This window comes from Carlito syrichta, unplaced genomic scaffold, assembly GCF_000164805.1.
Source record: "Carlito syrichta isolate Samal-C Ts95f unplaced genomic scaffold, Tarsius_syrichta-2.0.1 Scaffold302353, whole genome shotgun sequence".
Taxonomy (NCBI): Eukaryota; Metazoa; Chordata; class Mammalia; order Primates; family Tarsiidae; genus Carlito; species Carlito syrichta.
Genome location: NW_007246449.1, coordinates 385,078 through 397,682, shown reverse-complemented (window position 1 = coordinate 397,682; position 12,605 = coordinate 385,078). Strand labels below are relative to the sequence as shown.

Below are 12,605 nucleotides of genomic sequence, written 5' to 3'. Positions count from 1 at the left end.
CACACCAGAGACAGAAAGGCTGATGGGGCAGAATGCAGAAATACAGCCGTGGAGTGGCCTCAAAAACAAGCAAGCTACAGCACCATCACTAAAGACCTAGTTACACCACCGCAGGGCTGCTGCCGCTCACCAGAACAGTTGGTGTCACAGGGCTGACCAGGGTCCAGAGGCCCTTGGAATGTAAGCCACATGACCACCGAAGGAAAGGGGCCACGGACCTGCCTCATGGTAGACACACAGTGCCAGCTGCCTGGGCTTTGTTGCAGTGCACTGCACCTCGAGTTCTGTCTCTGGGTTTCTCACTCACTGTGGGGCCAAAGGCATCTTCTCTAACTCCACTTATCCCTGTGGGCAGCTGCAGGAAGAAGGCTAGAGCCAGGGCAGAATGGGGGTCAGGACCTCGGGCTCAGCCAGGCTCAAACCCACCATCGCCGCTGCCCCCCATGGCCTTGAGCAAACAGCGGGACCTTCTGTGCCTCGTTTCCAGATGTCAGGACTGCCTCCCCAGTGACCCCAGAGACAGATGAGTTCAAAGGCTGGGGAAGATCACACACATGACAGTAATGCAGGGTGGCTCGGGGGCTATGGCCCCAGAGGCCTTTAGTCATATGATCCATCCCCGAGCCCCTCCTTGGCCAAGTAGGCACTGCCATGACGAACACTCATGGAGTCGAGTGAACAAGTCACACTCAGCTCTCAGGCTCAAGGTTCTGGACCACAGCACAGAGATAAGTGGCGTGAGCCCCATTAGATGTTGGGACAGTGATACCCAACATCTGCATCAGAGCCCTCCAAGAGCTTGTTAGATGTGGAGAGCTGATCGCTAATTCAGCAGGTCTGGGGTGGGGCCTGAGAACTGGCCCTGAGATGCTGCTGACCCAGGAACTATACTGCCATAGAGCACAGAAGAACCCAGCCCTTCGCCTGGGCCTATCCTCCAGTAGCCTCTGTCCCTCCCATGCTCTCCTGCAGGCCCAGGTTTGGATCTGCCCTACTCTGCCCTGCCAAACCCCCTTGTGTGGGCTCTCACTTCTGCAGCCAGGAATGCTTAGACGTCCTACACTGGGCCATCTAGGTCCCTTCCACTGCTCTTGCTTCCCTTCCCACCCACTGCAGCCATTCCAACAAGCCCACACCAAGCGTCTCCATGCCCTGTGCCCCTCTACTGGCTCCCTACGCCCTCCCAGGCCCCAATAAAACATTATCATCAAGGACCACCCAGCCAGAATTCACTTCCACCACTCTGGGCTTGCACTTTCCTTAGAAAGCTCACTGCATCTCCACCCTGCTTTGCAGATAACCATGCACTCTGAGAGCACAGTGTATACCCCCAGCCTGCTCCTTTCATAGCATGTGGTGGGCTCTGTGAGTCCTGGGTCCCTACTAGCCCCTTTCTCTCACCCAGGAAATGATGACCACCCTGTGTCACTGTGGGACCACATGGCTATAGCCAAAATTCAAAGCAATAGAGTGATGGAAACCAACCTTTCCTGCCTTCTGGCCCAGGCCTGTAAAGACAATGTCACCAAAGGCATCTGTTGGCATTTCCTGGACGTGCTTCTTTGGGTCCCACTCCATGCCCTGGAAGGTGTAGGACTTGGCAGCCTCCTCCAAGTGCTGTTCACGTGTGTAGCCACACTCACACACCACCTTCCTGCACAGACAGAATACGGGTCACCAGGGGGAGTGAGGTGCCTCTCCTGCTCCCTGGGAGAGGAGCATTAGAGGAGGCCCAGTGGAGAGCCAGGACCTTTCTTCCACCTGGCAGTAACAAGGCACTTGCCTCACCCACCCATAAAGGCAGCAGCACAGGCATACTGGGGCATCAGAACTCCTCCCACCCCCAACAGTAACAAGAGGTCTCTCCCCAGTGAATGTCAACTGAGCTGAAGGGGAGCTTGGACTTCCACCCCTACATGGCAGTCATGGGGTGGGGCCCTCCTTTCTCCACCACAGACATGTCAAGGAAACAAACTAAATCTGAGATCCAGGGTCTCAACATAAAATCTAAACCACAAAGGTTTTAATCAAAACTCACCAAGAACCAGGAAAATCTCAACAAGGATGAGGCAAGACAATCAACAGCCATCAACACTAAGATGACACAGATGTTAAAATGATCTGACAAGGATTTTTAACGTGGCCAAATTAAGAATGCTTCAACAAGCAATTATGAACATGCTCAAAACAAATGAAAAAATATAAAGTTTCAGCAAAGAAAGAGAAGATATATTAAATGCAAATTTCCAAACTGAAAAGTGGAGTAATCAAAATTTTAAAACTCAGTGGATAAATTCAACAGCAGACTGGAGGGGACAGAGGAGAGAATCCATTAACAAGAAGACAGAGCAATGGAAATGATCCAAAAGAACAACAGAGAGAAAACAGACAAAAACAAACAGAGCCTCTGGGACCTACAGAACTATAACAAAAGATCAAACATTCATGTTGTCAGAGTTTCGGAAGGAAAAGAAAAAAAGGGTAAACCTGGAAAAGGATGTAAAGAAATAACGGCCAACATTTCCCATATTTGACACAAAAGACATAAATTCACAGATTCAATATTTGGAATGAATGCCAAATAGGATAAACACAAATAAATTCATACCAAGACACATAATAGTCAAACTTCCAAAAACTAAAAACAAAGAAAATATCTTGAAAGCAGCAAAATGGAAAGAGCACCTTACCTGTGAGAAAACAATTCAAACAGTAACATATTTCTTATCAGAAGCCATGAAGGCCAGAAAGAAGTGGCACAACAATTTTTGAATGCTGAAAGGCAGAAAACTACCAACACAGAATTCTAGCTCCAGCAAAAATATCATTCTGGAGTGAGAGGAAGTCAAGACCTTCTCAACAGAACACAGGGAATTTGTCAGCAGCAGGCCTCCCATAAAAGAATGGCTAAAGGGAGCTCTCTAAACAGAAAGGAAATGAGAAGTAAAGGAATTTTGTAATTAGAAAGAACAATGGAAAGAGGAACCTCCCGAGTTTTCTAAGTTATGTTTGATGGTGGAAGCAAAAATTTTAACATTATCTAACATGGTTCTTGATGTATGTAGAAGAAATAGTTTAAACAAATATAAGTTAAGAAGAGTAAAGGAGTGTAAAATAAAATAATGTTTCTATGCTTCACTCAAACTGGTAAGAGTCAAAGTCAGTAGGTTGTAGTGTTATGTTATATAATGTAATACAGCAACCACTGGGGGAAAAAAAAGCCATGCAAGGATATACACTCAAAAATAGTATAGATAAATCAAAATGGAATTCTAAAAAATGTTTGAGTAACCCACAGAAAGTCAGGAAAAAACATCAGAGAGAACAAACAGAAAGCAAAAATTTTAATAGCAGACATAAGCCCTAACATATCAATAATTAGACTATGCTGGGCATGGTGGCTCAAGCCTGTGATCCCAGCACTTTGGGAGGCCAAGGCAAGAGGACTGCCTGAGCTCAGGGGTGTGAGACAAGCCTGGGCAACTTGGTGAGACCTTGTCTCTACAATAAATAAATAAATAATAAACAAATAAGCCAGGCATGGTAGCACCTGCCTATAGTTCCAGCTACTTGGAAGACGGAGGCAGAAAGATCACCTGAGCCCAGCAGGTCAAGGCTATGGTGGCCATGAGTGTGCCACTGTACTTCAGCCTGGGCAACAGAGTGAGACTCCGACTCAAAAAAATAATAGTAATTATACTAAATATAGATTTTCTAAATATACCAATTAAAAATGGATATTGGCAGGGCAGTTTAAAAAAATAGCATCCAATTATTTGTTGCCTACAAAAACCTAACTTCAAATATCATGATACAGGCAAGTTGAAAGTAAAAGAATACTCAGCAAAAAAAAAAATGACTAGCCGGGCTTGGTGACTCAGCCTGTAATACCGCACTTTGGGAGGCTGAGGTGAGCGGATTGCCTGAGCTGGCGGGTTCGAGACCCACCTGGGCAATTTGGTGAGACCTCATCTCTACAATAAATCAAAATTTAGCCGGGCGTGGTAGCGCGCACCTGTAGTTCCAGCTACTTGGAAGGCTGAGGCAGAAGGATCGCCAGAGCCCAGCAGGTCGAGGCTGTGGTGGCCAGGAGCGGCCACTGCACTCCAGTCTGGGTGACAGAGTGAGACTCCAACTCAAAAAAAAAAAAAAAATGACTGATAGAAACAACAACTTGAATGGTTCTCAAGGGGACTGTACTGAGTGAAAATGACATAGATCACATAGCATAGTATTCCATTTACATGACATTCTCAAAATGACAAAATCATAGAGTCACAGAACAGGTTAGTGATTGCCAGGGGCCAGGGATGGAAAGGGAGGTAGGCAGAGCATAACCATACAGAGAAAACACAAAAGAGATGTGGGTAGAGATGGGACGGTTCTATGTCTTGATTGTGGTGGTGGTTACACAAATCTACACATGCGATAAAATGACACAGAACAAAATACACACATTCTGCCAATGTTGAACTCAATGCATTGTGTACTGTATTACAGTTACGCAGAATGCAACCATTGGTAAAAACAGGTGACCTAGTATCTTTGAAACTTCCTGTACATCTATAATTATTTCAAAATAAAAAGTTAGCGCACACACAATTGAGGCTCCAATCAGAAGACAGGCTAGCACCATGCACAAGGTCTCCCAAGGCCTCCCCTTACCCAGGGACGGCTGGGTGCCACAGGACATGCCAACCTCCAGAGGCTGTTCTGTTTTCTCCTGTTCCTCTGGCCAGAATGAATCATATCTTTTTTCAACTGCTACATTCTCTCTTACATTATTTGTCTTATAGTTGAACTTTTTTTATTCCTTTACTGCAATTCATTGGTGTTTCAAGGAGATATGAGGTAAATTTACGTATTCTTTATACATTGTTTAATTGGAAATCCACAAGTTTTTTTAGAGTCCTACTTTTTTGCTAGTAATAACCTAGAAGACCTAGTACAGATGAGACCAAAAAAAATCTCTAAAATTAGATGAAACCTGAACCAGATGATACGGAAACACTATTTATTAGACCAGGAGAAAGAAAACTTGGGGTTGGTTTTTTGCCACATATCAACTGTCTGATCTCTGATGTTTCTGCCTTCAATTTCTCAATTATTAAAATGGGAAAAATAATTCATTCCCTGACATGCACCCTACAAGGTTTTATAGGCCCCTAAGGTCTATGCTCAAGGCACTTTCAGACTTGTGGGGATCCTGGAGAACACTTCCTGTGACCTCCTCTCTTCAGGAATGAGGAGCCTGGATCCAAGGTGGGGAACAGTGTCTCCAGGACAAGGACCCAGACTCTTCTCTCTTGGTTCAGTGCTGCCCCAAGTCCTCTCGTGCGTTCCTAACAACCCACACCAAGCTGTCTCCTGTCCTTCTCTCTGAACCACCACCTCTGGTGAGCTGGGATCCTAAGTCTAAGGCATTGCAAGCCTAGGACAGTGCAACCTGACACAGTGCAGGCTTCTCCTGGCACGGAAGCCACAGGGGGGCCACTGGCCCAGATTAACTCATCAGAGAGCCTCCTCCTGAGCTCTCACTCATACAGTCGTAAATGGTAGTACCATCACTAGCTCAATTTCCACCCAGTAGGGAAATGAGCACTCTTAGAAGTGCACTCTCCCCAGCCTGGACCCCTTCCTTCCATCTGAACAGTGGCTCCCTGGTCTCCTCAGCAGGTCTGCCTGAGCCCTGAAGAAAGTTTCCCCTTCTGTGCCTTATAGACAAGATCTGGTGGTCCAGGGAAGAGAAGTGATGCTCCCAAGGACATGAGATAAATGGTGGCAAAATATGAGGACAGAGGTCTGGACTATGCTGGCCATGGTGGAAACAGAGATGAGACGAGGCATGCAGAGCTGAGGAGGATGTGGGACAAATTAGACAGTGGTGGGGTCAGGGCAGCAGAGGGCTCTGAGCTTGGACAAATGAGGTAGGAAGATCCTACACCTGTTTCAAAGCTGTTCTTGTGGCGGGGAGGGATGCTTACCACTCATTCTACTCCTGGGCTTTCCACACAAGGAGAGGGAACAGCACGGAAGAGCACACTTGGCCCCCTTCCCATCCTGCTCCAGTGATCGACCTGACTGGTAATATCAGAGGAAGATTCTGCAGGATAGAGTTAGCATGGAACCCTGAGGCTGCTACTTTTAGAAGGGCCTGCTTGCAAGGTTGGGGTCTGGGCACTGGGTCTTAGGGTTCATCCTCTATCCCTAACTGCTAAGAGTGCTATACTGGGTGGAGACTGTTTGTACAACACGGTCTATACTGGACAGCTGCTTTCCTCCTGGGAGTCTGGGATACTGGTGGTTGTCAGTCAGAGGGTCCTAGGTGACCAGCCAGTACTATCCTGGGCTCTGGGTCTTGAATGTCCAGGACAGCAGTGTTGCCCTCGGGTTGCTGCCCTCTTTGCTGCTGGAGAAGGGAGCACATCTGGTGTGCCCCTCACAGAAAAGAGAGCATTAGAAGCCTCCAGATCTTTCCAGACTCTGCCTGACTTTTCTCTTACCAAGCCCATCATGTGTGCTTGTACTGTGAGTACAACTCTATGAAATGAGTCTTAGTAAATCCCTGGACATGAGGGGTGGCTTCGAGAAATCCTGCAAGCATGTTTATACCACCTACATCTGATCCAGGTCAGCATCTCCTTTCTCTCTGGGCCTGCTTGACCCAGAGAGCATCTGTACTTGCTTTGCTCCTGCTTCTGCATGGGAAGCATATGGCAGTGGTCTCACATGAGACACACGTGGCAGTGGTCTCAGACTCACTTCCACATGGGAAGCATATGGAAGTGGCCTCAGACCCCCTTCCACATGGGAAGTCTGTGGCAGTGGCCTCAGAACCCGCTTCCACAAGGGAAGCATGTGGCAATGGTCTCAGACCTGCTTCCACATGGGAAGCAAGTGGCAGTGGCCCCAGTCCCTCCATGCCCCCTCTGTGCCATCAGGACACAGGCAGCACAGGGCACTCCACCAGCCCTGAACATGACTGCACTACAGACCCCACTCTTCCCACATGGGGCTCCTTGTCCCTTTCTGCACATTCAGCCTTTCCTGGCCACGAGGGCCGCATCCATGGATTCAACCAACCACAGAAAAATTACAAATTAAAAAAAATTACAATACAACAATAAAAATAATACAACTTTTTAAAATTTAGGGTAACAACTATTTACATGACATTTATACTGTATCAGGTATTATAAGTAATCTGGAGATGACTAAGAGTACATGGGAGAATGTTCACAGGTTATATGTGAACTACGCCATTTTATATCAGGGACTTGAGCACCAAGGATTTGGGTGTCCATGGGGAATCCTGGGACCAATTCCCCCAGGGATACCAAGGGGGCAACTAAATATTGTTAGATTTAGCAGTGGTGAACTTGAAGCTGATTATGCACCAAGTATCTACAGGTTACTGTCCTGGAAGCTGTCAGCCAGGGCACAGTGATTGAGTTCTCTGCCTTGGGGTCTGCTCTTGTGACTGACCAGTGAGAAATGAGGCTATTATCTGAAAAGAAGCCATGCCAGTGTAGGGAGCCCCAAAACAGTCACAGGGCACTTTCAGTGACAGCACACTGGGCAGATCACAGGACCCCAGAAATGATGCCATCTTTTCTGATCATTCGTATCTGATTTCATATTACAATCCTCTACTGTTTTCCATGCACAGGTTGCTTCTCCCTCCCTTCTGGCCAATGGTTCCCCAGCTAGGGCTGCCCGTACCTTGGATAAACCCAAGGGAGGCTGAGGAAGAATTGGCAGATTTATTCCTGAACCCTTCAACTCTCTGTTCCGTGAGGAAATGAGATATTCTAGAGGTATCTGGTGGTAGCCACATTATCACCCTGGACAAGTCTCCTAAACCCTCTGCACCTCGGTCTCCTCATCTGCAAAGCAAGATAAGGGTCAGCCATTTCCCACAAGAGACTCATGTGGACCAAATGGAAATACTTCCAGAACTCTAATTCCTGTGCAGACACAGGGATTTTTTTTGAGTTGGAGTCTTACTCTGTTGCCTAGGATAGAGTGCAGTGGCACATTCATGGCCACACTAGTATCGACCTTCTGGGTTCCAGCAATTCTTTCACCCTAGCCTTCCAAGTAGGAGAAACTACAGGCTCATGCTACCACATCCAGCTAAGTTTTTTATTTATTGTAGAGATGAGGTCTCACCAAGTTGCCCGGGCTGGTCTCGAACCCATGGGGTCAGGCCATCCCCTCACTTCAGCCTCCCAAAGTGTTGGGATTACAGGCTTGAGCCACTGCACCCAGCCTGGGAATGTTTCTTATTGACCCTCTGCTGTGGCCCTGAGTGGTCCTAGATTGACCAGCTACCCCACATGGGATCAGAAGAAAGAAGCCAGAGTCCTTAGACATGAGCCATGTCACTTACCCAGCATCAGACAGTTTGGAACGTTCCACAAAATATACACATTCTTTCTTCTTGATGTTTTCAGGGATCCATGAGCTGAGATTTTCTTGCTGAGTGGAAAGAGGGTATCACATCAGTTGCATTCAAAAAAGAACACCCCAGCCGGGCTCGGTGGCTCAGCCTGTAATCCCGCGCCTTTGGGAGGCTGAGGTGAGTGGATTGCCTGAGCCCACGGGTTCGAGACCCGCCTGGGCAGCGAGACCTCATCTCTACAATAAATCAAAAAATCAGCTGGATGTGGTAGTGCGCGCCTGTAATTCTGGCTACTTGGAAGGCTGAGGCGGAAGGATCGCCGGAGCCCAGCAGGTTGAGGTTGCGGTGGCCGGGAGCGGCCACTGCACTCCAAGTCTGGGCAACAGTGAGACTCCAACTCAAAAAAAAAAAGCACACCCTGAGCCCCTCTGAGACACATCTGTGCTCCCTGGGGAGTGATCCTTACCATGCCGAAAGTAGGAAGCACCCTTGCCAGGTGCAGACTTGGAAGGGAAAAATGAATCTATGCAGTTATTTCCTCTTGGGCACTGCACTTTACAGTTCATGCATCGACGTCACCTTCCTTGGGAAAATCATGGTGTGGTGGAAAATAGGGAGGCTGAGAATCTGTGGACATGGCTTTTGTGCTGTCAGGGTGGGGGGAAGGGGGGGCATCACCCTATCTGCCACCCTATCTGTCTGACAAGGAGACTGCAAAATCTGGTGTGTTTTCAACACATTTGTGTCAAGGGCTTTGGGTGATGCTAGCCAGGGCCCCCTACTCCGAGGAAGGATGTGAAACCATTGTGCAACGGAGTCAGTAGGGGTAACTACCTGCCATGAGTCCCCACACTGGACTTCTGTGTTCACCCAGTGATTTCCTGTCAGACCAGCATGGGAAGTGACTGTGCAAGTTACAGAGGGCCAGCATGCCTAGCCAGGCTTGCTTCCCAATTTTCCCTCCCAAGGGTGTCACTGGGCTAGAGCTCCAAGGTCAGTAGATCCTCCACCTACCCCTGCACTCGCTCTGCCCCACAAGGGCTCTGGCTGACCTGGCCACAGTGACCTCCGTGCCACACACAGGCTGCTAGCTAGCCAGTAGAAAGCCTACCTTTTCTGTGTTGCTGAAGGCACATGGCTGTCTGCGGCCCTTGCAGAGGCTACCGTTGCTCTGCCGGAGATTGGAGACCCTCCCCAGGTCAGTGAACCTCTGGGGCTGCATCCCAAAGCCGTCCTCCTGGTCAGAGCCCGCTTTCCTCAGGGTCGAGGGTTCCATCTTGACCTCCCCACGCCAGGCCCCCTGCACCTTCAGGACTTCTCTTCTCCAGCTTGCCAGGCAGGGGTGTTCTGGAAACACACCAGGGGGTGGCTGCTGAAACAGAACGGAGAGAGGAAGATGAGGCTGATATTCTGAGAGGAACACGTGCTTCCTCACGTGGTGCCCTCATTCATTTCTCCTTTATCAGTCTGCACATTCTCCCAGGCTGCCTGAGCTCTGTCTCGGCAGACAGGACCCAGCCATAAACAGGAGAATACAGGTAACAGACTCTGTCTGAAGGCCCTAGAGTGTTCTGGGCAGTCAGGAAGCACACACAAATCTGGGGGCCCTGGTCACCATTCACAACAGTAATGACCTCAGATCACTGTGCAGGGCCATGGAAAAAGTTTTATACCCCAGCCCTGCCACTCCTGGCCACCCGCTATGATACCAAAATCACCAGGACCAGGAACAGGACAGTAGTCATCATGGGCCCCCCATGTCGTGCATGCCACAGTTACACAACTGTGCTGTTTCACATACCTCCTGTTTCCAGATATCAGTTTACTTCTTCATTTTCCAGAAAGAACACACAACCCCCACTGCCCACAAAGGAAGTTTCGTGGAATACCACGTCTCTCCATTCCGAGAAACCAGTCCACTAATTAAAACTAACCTTATTTTCTCAAGTCCTTTGCCCCTGGCTCTGACATGGTCTTCACCAAGAGTCTGCAGAAAATGAGAACAATTAATGTGTCCAAGCCCTGCAGGACTTTCTTGAGCCCCAGGCATGCACAAGGCCTTCCTCACAATGCCATCCATGGGGATATCCCCCAGCTGCTGCCACAAAGGGTGTGACAGGGAAGGCTGCTTGGGGGCAAAAGAACTGGCCACCAGTCTCACCCCGCCCCTGCCCTGAGACCCTTTCTCTGGCCAAACCTCTCCACAACACACCAGTGGCTGGCAGAAAGGCCTTTACTGTGTCCACTGATCATGTTTGGTGACTGAGCCCCACAAGGCTCAGTGCTGGGCACTTGGAGTTAAGCCACTGGCTGCTGACCTCAGGTCACCCAAAGCCTCTGCCACCCTCACTCCTCCCCCTTACCCCTTAGCCACACTTATACCCAGACCCCCTGAACCTTCGAGGAGGAAGGGAGATAGGCTTCCCTTGAGGGCCAGCAGGGGTGCTACCCAACCTTCTCCTGAAGTCCTCAGAGCAGAGGTGTGCACACACCTGCATGACTTTTCTGGAGCCACCTGGCCCTGCAGCTCTGCGCCTGGCTCCACATCCAGTTTTGGAGGGAGGCGAGTGAGCAAGAGATGCCCCCATATGATGGAAGGAAAAGGAGACTCCAGAAAGTTTATCACCACACATTTGGAGAAATCTAGCCTGTAGGTGGCTTTCCCTGCATGGGGTGAGCATGACACCATGCTGGAAACAAGGGGCCCGAGAGTAGACAGGACTCAACCACAGACAGGAGAATATGGGTACCAGACTGTCTGAAGGCACTAGAGTGTTCTTGTCCTGCTCATTTTCAGACACTTGCCTGCTTAGCATAGCCACTGGGGTCTCACGAATCTCCTCAAACCCCACTGCAAGCAGGTCCCGGGAAGCACATGGCATCCCACCACTGACCACCACATATCAGACTTCACAGGATGGAATTGGGAGGCCCCTGAAAACTGTGCGATGCTCGCAATGTGGGGCCACTGGCTTCCTCTCCTATCCCTCCCCATTCCTCTGAGGAAAGCACTTTCTCCTGCCCAACAGGAGGGAGTGCTTCCATCTAGACGCAGGAACGGGGGAGCCCCCAAACCCAGGACTGACAATGGCCTTACAAAGTGCACCATCCAACCTTCCCTGAGGTTCTCCTACCCAAAATCACCTGCTCAACCCCCTTCCTCACTCATCACTGAAACCATTGTGGGCCATGCTGGCTCACAGCTAAGATTCTCCATGAGCAACTGGTATCTGTGTGTGTGTGTGTGTGTGTGTGTGTGTTAAAAACACTCTGGAAGGAGATGAACCTCATAGAAGACTGGTGAACAGATCTGAGCAGGGGCAAGGCCCACTATGGACGATTTCCAAATCTGAGCTCTGTGGCACAATTCTGGAAAGAAGGGGTCCTGTGGAGATCCTGGGAGTACAGACAGGAAGGGAAACCTCCATGCCCTTCCAAATTAGTGGAGAGCAGCCCTCCAGCCCTCTTCTCCAAGTGTGGGGCTGGAAGACTACCCACCCTCAGGAGAAGACCACAGGACTCCTGGCACAACTTTGTATAGCTGTTTCCTGAGCCAGGACCAGAGACTCACAGAGACCCAGGTGCATCCCCAACATCCGGCCAACAGATTCTCCAGGAAACAGAACCGATTATATACGTGGGTCGGCCTCCCACACTGGCCAGGACTGGGACAGACCCCCCTCCACCCCTTCAGTAAACCCTGGGGCGGTAGGTCCCTGCGCGCTCCCGGTGCACCCTCTGAATTCCCCCTTGAAAGCCCTTGGGAGACCACAAACTCCCCGCGGCAGGTGAAGGGACACAGGAAGTAAGAGCCGTACTAGTGGCCCTGTGGTCGGCTGCAGGGCCAGAGCCGCAGCCGAGAATAGCTGAGTCCCTCCTCTCCTGGCGGCCCTCGCGCCTGGACAGGGTCGCCCGAGCTGCTCAGCGTCCCACGACCAGATCCTGCCTCCCGTGCCGAGTCCGATAAGCCTCAGCTTGCACCCCGCGCCCCTACACGCATTCGGCACTACCGCCCGCGCCCCTGCGCCCCGCTGCGCCGCGCACTACCGCCCGCACCCCTACACCAGCGCACTGGCCAGTCGCCTAGGTCCCACACCCCGCGCCCCTTGCACGCGTTCGGTACTCCGACCGGCGCCCCTGCGCCCTGCCGCGCCCTGTCCCCAGCAAACGCCCCTGCGCCCTGCCGAGCCCTCACCACCAC

General features: G+C 50.2%; 1 protein-coding gene across 2 annotated transcripts in view; it reads right to left on the bottom strand.

The window, feature by feature from the left end:
• Nucleotides 1–9,680, bottom strand: part of TRPM2 (transient receptor potential cation channel subfamily M member 2) — a 64,368-nt gene extending 54,688 nt beyond the window's left edge. For both annotated transcript variants that reach the window (XM_021711539.1, XM_021711538.1), the window contains exons 1-3: nt 9,516–9,680; nt 8,393–8,481; nt 1,486–1,654 (exon numbers count right to left, since the gene is read on the bottom strand). In XM_021711539.1, coding sequence (XP_021567214.1) covers nt 1,486–1,654; nt 8,393–8,481; nt 9,516–9,680 — 423 coding nt within the window. The remainder of the gene's footprint in view (nt 1–1,485; nt 1,655–8,392; nt 8,482–9,515) is intronic.
• Between the last annotated feature and the right edge of the window lie 2,925 nt (nt 9,681–12,605).